The 10309-nt window shown below is 43.1% G+C and overlaps 1 protein-coding gene across 1 annotated transcript; it reads right to left on the reverse strand.

Moving 5' to 3' along the window:
• Nucleotides 1–813: 813 nt before the first annotated feature.
• On the reverse strand, nucleotides 814–9704 carry LOC140362545 (Ig-like V-type domain-containing protein FAM187A). Its single transcript, XM_072448629.1, has 6 exons — nucleotides 9564–9704; nucleotides 5721–5995; nucleotides 4654–4753; nucleotides 4062–4282; nucleotides 2323–2555; nucleotides 814–1049 (listed from the first exon to the last, which is right to left on the reverse strand). Exons 1-6 carry the CDS (start codon nucleotides 9702–9704, stop codon nucleotides 814–816), a joined length of 1206 nt encoding a protein of 401 aa, XP_072304730.1.
• Between the last annotated feature and the right edge of the window lie 605 nt (nucleotides 9705–10309).

Consider the following 10309-nt stretch of genomic DNA (forward strand, 5'->3'; position numbering starts at 1 on the left):
TGACTTTTCCGATGCGAAAACAATGTTTCCCATTTTTCAAATATCATAAACTATACATTTTCGGAAAGCGCTCGCGCTTACCTACCTCAAGGTGTGGGTCCCTGGTCACTGACGGGTACTTTCGTTAATTTTGAGTAGGCTCCGCCCACTTTGTGTTTTTGGCCCTCTATACAGTAATAATGTTCAATTTTTGCATTACATGCTTATATGCACGGAACATGCAAGATATGGGGAACGTATTCGTGAGCTACTTAGCGCAAATGAGTGCTTTACATTGGGATGACGACCGCAAAGCGCTCGTTTAGTGCGCACTTTTGCACGGGCTTCGCCCGTTTACAACAGTAATGTTCCATTTTCCTACTACTAATTAGTCTGCACGGGCGTGCGTGAGTGCGTTAGTGAGTGTTTGGAAGTGGGCGAGCGCTTCGCGCTCGATTTCGTGCGCACTACTTGCACAGCCTTACGAGATTAATAGGCCTCTAGCCAGCTTGTGGCGCTCGGGCCTAATAATAATCTTAACAAAGACACAGTTTCTTTTAAACAAAAAATTAACATATGCATTAATTATTTTATGACAATTATATTCACTATAAACTGTTTGCAGCGGTCCAAAGTTGGTAGAATGATAAATAGACAGATGGACAAACGGGTAGATGGATAGAGCAGGAGAACTCTGGAGCTACAATAGGACACCAAAGAAAATATAAGAGACCATTTCTTTACGGTGGCCATGATGTCATTTAAAGCTCGTTCGGTAGCTATTATGTCCACATCCTGTCCAGTGGCAATGACGATGTGCCGCGCATTATGCAGTCACTCGGACAGATTGGTCTGGTCTGGCTCCTCCCCTCTGATGGTCAGGACCACAGCCTTGATGACCAGAATGAGCAGAAACACCGCGGTCATGCCAATGTATGAAACCAGTATCAAATTGAGAGCGGGAAAGAGTTCTGGATTGGTTATCACCGGGTGGTTCCGTCCCATGTGAGCGTACACCAACAAGTGGATCTGAGCTACCAGTCTCCCCTGGAGCCAGCAGTAGTACTCCCCTGCAGAGAGAAGACGACAGGGGGTCATTAAAGAGGCACTGTGGCACTTTCCTGGGGGTTTCCTCATGATTCATTTACTCAAAGTTGTATTTTGCTAGGTTCCTGCATCTTTGAGTTAATCCTATTTTGTCCTGCAATTGAGGCTCGGGTGCTCAGAAAAATCCTGTTTTCACCTACCCCCTATCCCCGCCCACATCCCTGTACTTAGTTGTGATGATTTAAACATTTGACATAAGTGATACGTGTAGAATTCTAAAATATCACATGTAACTGACGATCAGCTACTACTTTGTACGGTGAAAGGTCACAATGAAGAGGCGGGGCTTATCAGTTATGAACAGGGAGTTATTAATTCCCCATTTTAGATTGATATTGCAGCTTAGAAAGAACACAATGACATGTTACAGTTAAATACAAAGAACAGTGTGTCTGACCCTGCCAGCAAGAGGAATTCTCACGATTTATGTGAGTTACAAACTATTGCGACGTTAGAAGTCTCAATGGGACTTTCTGGATAAATAAAGGTTAAAGGTTCCGTGACATAGTGTAACAAAACAAATGGTCAAATAGAACAATCATAAACAGAAAAAGATCAGAGGGAGTAAAAATATATCAAATGGAAATAAGAAATACAATGTCATTCAGGCACATGTCCCCCATTCTATCTGTCCCATCTGTCCCGTCTGTCCCATATGTCTCATCTGTCCCATCTGTCCCAGTGTGTGTGAAATGTGACATGTTTAAATGTCCAGCATTATCTCAGTCCAGTCCCTCACAGTTTCCTTCATCCATTTCTTTGTTCCCTTTTTCACTCCACAGGTTTCCATCAATCATCTCCATCGCTGGAGGACATTGTTTTAAAGTCAAATGGAAAGACAATCCGCAGCACCACATTGATCTCAGTCCCGTGTTTGTGAAGAACAGGGCAGTCCCAAAACACATGGTAATGATGAGGCACATGACAACCACAGTTCCTCCTGCACTTAGAAGATCCCTGTGAACAGTGAGCACAACAACGTGTTTAACAACTAAGAAGTTAAAGTACTTACATATGCTCTGAAAGGGTGGATAGCACATGATTGAAAGTGTGTGGCTGATGCATGGTTCGGACAATAAAAACTGCAAGTGCGTGATCCTCGCTTGGGTCAGGCTGACATGTAGATGGAGTGTTCGAGTCTTTGGGTTTGGACAGTATGGGTCAGGTCGGGCTGTTTGTTTGTGGTTTATTTGGGCCCCTTCTTGTATCATAAATGCTGTAAGTGCATGGCCTCACCTGAGTCTTCTTGCTGTGCCAGGTTGAAGACCAGATGGTGTCCTGTGTCTATGCTGATCCGGGGGATCGGACCTTCAACAGGCTCTATGTGATCCCGTTTGAACATGGGAGTTGTCCCTTTGTCCCAGGCCACAGCCATATTGGCTTTGGCTCCCGGACAGCCTATGGTCAGGATGGTTTTTGCAGGGTGGTTCAGGTGATACACTTTGACCTGCACATCCTGGGAGGAAGAACTGCAATGAGATATGTACAGTAGTTAGACCGTGAAGTATTCAAGACACTGGCGAGTGCAGAGCTGGAAAGTCATGGCATTAACCAAAAATGTTTTTAGTGAAAATAAACATGTTTGTTGTCTGACCATAGGCTGCACACACAGCCTGGTACTTTAAACATTCTAACACATTTATTTGAATGAGAATCAAATGATTGTAGGATTTCTGGAGCTCGGTGAATAGGCCTGAACGAATTTTTCAAATATCATGATAGCGTCTTTGCGATTATTTTCACTGCAGTAAAATCAAGCTAAATGATTATTGTTATTATTATTATCAGGGCTGCTCAAATGACCTTATTTTTATTTCAATGTATTGCATTACAATTGTAATCTGTTTGAGTTTGAATCTGTGTTTCACCTATTTAAGCCCAAGTTAACAGTTCAAGGTGTATTTGTCTGTGCCAGGGTCATAGTCAGCACTAAAGTCTTTGTGACGGCCTTGGTCTGAGCACAAAGTGCTCTACATACGAGCTCCTCTGCTGTGCACTGTCCCCTCCAGCACGGTGTGAGCTCACAGTGGCGGTATCACACTTCACATTTCCCACTAACGCGTATGGAATGAGGAAGTGATAGAAATGCACACGTAACAGTTGTATAGGCCTATATCGACGTAAGTCTAACTAATTAGACACTCACAGGGCTGCAGCTCCAATTCACCTCCAATTGCAGGACACGTGTGGTTTCTGAAAGGGCCAAAGCCGTATAACACTCCCATTACATTATAATTGGTGAAACAAAACATTTGCTTATGAAACTGTTGCCCGCAAAAAAAAAAGTACAATTTGTCCAGCAGTCTGCTTTAAGTTTCCCCTGAAACCGATCTTTAGCAGCCCTGTAATGGGCCATAAATCCTATTGTTCATTGGCTGCAGCTCCCTCATCACTGATGAGTACCTGATAAGCATCTAATCACTGGGGTCATGGCTTCAAAATGCTGCTGTATATTCCTCCTTTTGTGTTTAAAGGGAGATTCAATGGCCTTAACTCTTCTTTCAAACCATCTCTTCTCCTGCTTAGAATCTTCACCTCACTATCCTCAAAAGAGTGGTTTGTGGCTTTAAGATGAAGATGCACGGCACTCTGTGGTCCTGAATTTGCGTGCCTTTTGGCTGTGTTAAAGTCTTTTGTGAAATGGCTGTTTAGTCTCGCCTATGTGATTTATTAGCACGTATGCTAATTTTGATTGCTACACCAGTAAACAAAGCTAAACCGTGCTACACTTGGAAATGTTTTTTACTGAGGCATTGGTGTTTTCACATGTGCTTGAGGGATTGTAAGTTGTCAAAACAACCCTATTTTTTTTAATAATTTGTGTTAGCTTACTCTCCCAAAGTGAGTGCATTGAAGATAATGTATGGAACTGTACCAGTCTTTAGAATGAAGGTGTTTTGTAAGAAACTAGTAACTATGGAAATCACTTGAAATCATGATTATCGGAAAACTGTGAAATAATGTGTATTATTTACCTAGAACCATGAACATGAATTTGTGAATCCCTTTTGCGTGAAGTAGATTTTGCTTGACAGGATTCCTCACAATTTGTGACCTCCAGCTCCGCCCCCTTATGGCTGATGTGACCAAACACCTTAATTACACCCCCCGACCCGCAGGAGTTGACAGTCAGATTAGGTCCTTGGTAGCGCGGGGGCAGGTTGTCTGATTTCACATAGCAGAGCCCTACTCGGACCTAGGCATGTGGAAATGTGAGACGTTACCAACATGAAAGCCATTTTGAGTCTGCTTGTCAATTCAGTTTGTTCAAGGTCCTAAAATACAAAAAGCATTATTTCAAACAAAAGCAAATATCAGTTTTTACATTTTTCAGTTTTGGGTCAGTGTGTTCTCTTAAAGCTGAGGTATCAGACTTTATTTCAGTTAAAAAGGTGCTGTACCTGATTTCTACAGTCTTAAAAATAATAATACAATGCGAATAAAATTCTCTGTAATTAGATGCAGCACACAGCGTTCTGATTCTGATCCAAAGGAGTTGCTTTTACAGTTTATATGTTTTGGAGCAAAAAGTTGACGGTCCACGACAATCACAGCGCAGACACTGACCTTCTCCCCGGGACGTTCACAGCGGTCACACATGGTCCAATTCTCGAAAATGGTAAAGGTTTCATACAGGTCTGAGATGGGTGTGTCCTTACTTCTGGGGCTGTTGAGTTAAACAAAGAGGTGTCCAAAAAGGAATCGGGTCATAATAACTTACTGTAAGGTGTGACATGAACTATGCCTGCCAGTAGATGGTAGTAGGGTTAGATGGACCAACCGTATTTTCCGGATAATAAATCGCACTTCATTACAGTTTTGTCCGGCTTATTTGTGATATTATTCGTCATTTTCACACTGGCAACCGCATTTCACATGACACCCACGAGAGGGCTCTAAAGCGACGCAGCGATGCTCTAAGAAGAGCCCGCACTTCCTCAACCTCCAGAGTTTACGGAGTTGTTTAGAAGTGACACCGAGGTTGTGATTAATTGTGCAGAGTAACAAGGTGCAGTAACAAGTCAAATGGGAACTAGTCAAAACAAGTTGAGGCTGTGTTCACACTTCACCGAGGCTAATCCCGGAACTATTTTTTGGCTGATGCGATTTATAATCCGGAAAATACGGTACTCAAGACAACCCTGCTTTAGCGCATTTCCATTGGGTGCTACCTCCTCAGACCAGGTACTTTTTTCTTATGATCTCCCGAGAGCAAAGACTAAACAAACCTGCAGATAAAAGACCGCACACTTTACTGCAATACAGTATAAAAGGTGTGCCAACAAAACTGAGAACGTGTAAATTTGCACTGATGTATTTATAAAAGGCAAATGTGTTTTAATGCCTTTTGTACTTGACTGTAGAATGAGGAGGCAAGCTCAATCAGGCACAGGGAGTTGAGCATTTGCGCCTGCTATATATCGTGAATGCAATCTTAGAGTCTTTAAAGTCCAGACAACGATTACCATGAAAATACAATTGTTTTTTTCATAGTCGACTAGTCATGATTAATTGTTGCAGCCTCATACTTTAGGCTACACTAGTTTCGTCCTCTGGTCTCGATCCATTTCTTTTCCATGATATAAAAAAGTAAATGCCACTTTAAAAGACAAAATCCGTTCGTACTTTCTAACCTGACAGTCAAGGTGATCTTGCGTGCCTCTTGTATGTCCAGGTCGTAAGCGTAGAAGAAATCCTTCTTGGAGCCGCAGATGTAGATCCCTGAGTCTTCCGGCCTGCTACTGAACACGACCAGGCTGAACATGCGGATGGTGAAGCGGCTTCTCAGGCCCGCGGCGTGAGGGATCGCGTCGGGGTCCACCGACGTCAGCTCGTCGTCATCAGTGAGGGCCTCTGCCTCCTTTGGGTTGGTCGCGTGATCCCTATGGTACCAGATCACCTGTTGCACCTGATAATAAGGAGAAAGATGAACAAAGATCTCTGCATGGGATAGTTGTAACATTCTTCCCAACATACTAAAATAAAACGTTACCATTAAAGCGCACATAATCCGCATTGTTTGTACTGTTGTTGGCCTGTAAATTTGATCTTGAGGACATTTACTTTGGCATCTCATGTTTTAAAATGATGTATCTACAGAAAGCATACACTATTGTACATCTGTGAGGAATTCCTTCATCTGGAAATGGTGTTAGGACTTCCTCTACTGGCAGCAGAGGGAATTACCATGGGGAAACTAGCTGGCCCTGACATGCTAATACAAGCATGCTGTTGTAATGAACTTGATTGCAAATCTGAGTCCCAGAACAAGAAGGTCTTGGAGCTCTAACTATGATGTCACAAAATTGGGAAACTCAGAGTTTTCTGAGGCTCAGAGGGAAATTATATGCAAACAGAATTAATGAAACAAGCGCGAATGAAGTCAAATACAACTCCAGGTATGTTTTTGACAAGGGAAACATAAAAAAAGTAAATGTTTGCATTATGTGTGTCTATTAAAGCTTTTTAGCATAATATTTCAGCCAATATTTCCATCACGGCATCTTTTATTGCTCAAAGCTGTCATGGTCACCGTTTGATCTGGTGATGTATAGTCTCCTCTCTAGTTACTGCCCCCTTGTCACTCAAGATCATCACAGGCTCTCCTCACCTGTGCGTGGGTTCACAGCTGTATCTGGTTGTTGATCATTGGGTGTAGTATATTAGGTGTTTGTTTCCTCTGCCTCAGTGCGAGATTGTCTGCATTGCCCTGTTCTGCCCCAGCGGTCGAGCAGTCTGATTTTGATTCCTGTTCTGACTTCTGATTTTTGCCTCCTCCTCGTGATCCTGTTCGCCGTCATCGATCTTGGACCGTCCTGAGTATTCCTTCCGCCTCATCTCTGACATTGCGGTTTGCCTGTGAACCGAACCTGGAACGGATTTACGACTCTTGCCTGCCCTCTGACCACAGCTGTGTGCTGGCTCTGACCACAGCTGTGTGCTGGCTCTGACCACAGCTGTGTGCTGGCTCTGACCACAGCTGTATGCTGGCTCTGACCACCGCTGTGTGCTGGTTCTGACCACAGCTGTGTGCTGGCTCTGACCACAGCTGTGTGCTGGCTCTGACCACAGCTGTATGCTGGCTCTGACCACCGCTGTGTGCTGGCTCTGACCACAGCTGTGTGCTGGCTCTGACCACCGCTGGAAGGATCTTGCCTTGCCATCCTGACATTACCAGTGACTTTGTACATTTCTGTTCTATTAAAATCTGTTAAATCATCGCCTGTTTCCAGCTCCGTTCTGCCGTTTGTGACGAAAACGTACATCTTTACCATGAGTGGGGCCTGCTGGAACGTTACACCGGAGATTAACAGCTCACAGTAAGAATGCATGTTTTTATGCTCTGTATGTTATGGTATGGTATGTTCTGTATGTATGTTATAGTATGTTCTGTGTCTGTCTGTCTGTCCACAAAATCACATTTTTAGAGGGTGTTCTGTTGGAAAAATGTAAAACGTTTTTATATATTTTTTCGTAACATGTCAAAGTGCTCATTCAGACTATTGGAGAAACTGTGGCGGCCTGGATGCTCATCATTACCACGTGGTTTAGCACTGTCCTGTTGCTCAAATATTGGACTGAAATTAACAAGGCACTGCAGACTGTTTTTAGTTTTAGAACTAAGTATTTGGGCTTCAAAACTCCTGCCACGGACATAATGCATGGATATCTTTGGAGCTTTCTTCTTGCTGCAGGGAATAAAGGCCATCACAAAAATGGATGGCCCAAAACCGAACCAACGATCACGGACTGGACTGACATTCTGACTGCATTTGAAGGGTCTGAGTGCTGCGATTGCGTTGGATGTTTTTGTGTTACTCTTGTTTATGTTTCTCTCTGTGTCGTGTACTGTTCTGTTTACAATATTCCCAAAAAATTATGAAAAGATGAATTTAAAAAAGGTTGTTTTTTTGTTGGATTAGTGTCTAAAAGCTTTAAATGGGAGCGAGGGACTGCGAAAAAGCAGATCCCAAAGATTGTCAATGGGGTTGAGATCTGGACTCTGGTCTCCTTAACCAATCCTGTCATTGTCATCTTTTTTTGTGTCGGGCAGTTTATGAATCTTATCTGGCAGAGGGGTAAGAAATCGGAAAAATGAAAAGCGCAGTAACCTCTGACACTGCAGTGGCGTTAACTCATGACCTGTACACGATACATCGAGCTCGGGATTGTGTCGTGACAGCTCACAGGATTTTCAGTTCCCTACTGTTAATCCAGTTGTGATTGTGAGATGCTAAATACTGAGGTGTTCATTCATTTGGGTAATACATGAACAAAATGTCCTCTCTGGGGCAAAGACACATCGGCAAGCTGGCACCTGACCTCACAGCAGGAAGGTCCCGGTATAACAGGCCTTTATTAAAACCCCTTCCCACATTGAACCCAGGTATAATTTGGCCTATAAACCAGAGTAAACTCGTAACTACACTATATAAGGTTGCCTAGGCCAGACTAAACCCTCTGGGCCAGAAAAAACCCCTCCGTTTGCCAAACTCATAAGGCCCAATTATTCCTAAATGTAATTATCTATTCAATATTTTACCAGGTCATTTGAGACGCATTCTCTTTCTCAATGGTAGCCTGGACATGAAGCAGCACAAAAGCAACTCAAGAATACACTCTCAACAATCAAAGCCTCCTGCTAAAAACATTTGAGGTGCGATATAAGTGTAAACTGATCTTGTGACATTTTTTTATGTCAAGAATCTGCTGCAAATGAATGGCAAGGGTTCAAAGATGGAACCGCACCTTGAACAAGTGAAACGACCACGATGCTGAGAAACACCTAGCTAAGTTAACATGCTAGCAACCTTGAGAATGTGTGTGTCTATCTATGTCTTGTCTATTCTCTGTAGAAAATCTTTGAGTTCCAGGTATAGGATGCAGCCTATGACCTGCGAGCGAGAGAGAACAGAGCAAATATTAGCATTACTTACTTAATGTAATTTCTTTCCCACCGCGGCCATTTTAAAAGGGGCACGTGATATATAAAAACAAACACGACTGCATCCTTTTCTACGGCATAACGAGCTACAAATACTTTGATTCTTTAGACAATACTGGCAAACTAAGGTACATGACAAAGCTATCATTTCTTGGTCAGTCAACAGAGCGATGTCCTAACAGAACAATGACCTTACAGAACAATGACCTTACAGAAACGCAGGTTTATGGCATTTTGGCCTCATATTTCCTGGATTTCGTATGTAGTAGACGTGCTGTTGTGCCCCTTACAAAATGGTGGACTCGGTTGCCACTACACAAGTTCCTGGATGTGCAAACGCATGTATAGAACACATTTTCAACATGCTTTTTTTTTTTTTTTTTTTACCTTCAAGGCACACATTCAACATGCTACATCAACCGCTCACCCATTCACAAACGACCAAGCAGTTTGCAATAAACCCATATGAGCTGCTGTGATGTGTCCACCGTATGTCAGTTTTCTATCCCAGGTTCAGTTGTGTGTGACTCACCTCCATGGGTTTGCAGGGACAGGGAAGCACCACTGTGGTCCCTTCAACATAGGCTTTGTTCTTGAAGGTGAGAAAAGCCGGGCAAGCAGTATGAGCAAACACGTCATGTTTGAACTCGTAACTTACTTCGTAACTCCACATCTCCAGAAGGAAAGAGAGGAAAAACAGAAGCTTTAATATATGTCTGAAGGCTGCAAGATATTTCATAATCCTTCTTTTCCTTCTTCTTTGGTGTTTTATGGCGGTTGGTATCCGAGTGTTACAATACTGCCACCCACTACAGTTCTGCGTCTAGACTCTCTAGACTTTTGATTTTATGTTCTTCTTCTGTAGTTGTTGTTCTCTTCTTTGATGCTCCACGGCGGCCGGCATCCATAGATTCTTCTTCTTCTTCTTCTTCTTCTATGGTTGTTGTTGTTTTATAGCAGTTGCCATCCGAGTGTTGCATTACCGCCAGACTGTAATCCTTAGACGTTGCCGCAGTCCTAAAGGGTCTTCTTCCAGTGCTTTGACTTCCAGTGCTTTGACCTGGAGGCTGGTATCCAAGAGTTACATTACCGCCAGACAAGTATGAGCTTGAAGCCGTACAATGTTGGTGCTTTGTGATGTCAGAAACCACCAACATTCCACAACTCTAAGAGACGACGGAGAATTTGACAACGAATCTTGTTCTTCTGTGTTTTATGGTGGTTGGTATCCAAGTGTTACATTACCGCCACCTACTGTTGTTGTTGTATGTCTTAGAC

The sequence above is a fragment of the Eucyclogobius newberryi genome, unplaced genomic scaffold (genome assembly GCF_026437365.1).
Source record: "Eucyclogobius newberryi isolate DKJ021-1_F unplaced genomic scaffold, fEucNew1.0.hap1 SCAF_17, whole genome shotgun sequence".
Taxonomy (NCBI): domain Eukaryota; kingdom Metazoa; phylum Chordata; class Actinopteri; order Gobiiformes; family Gobiidae; genus Eucyclogobius; species Eucyclogobius newberryi.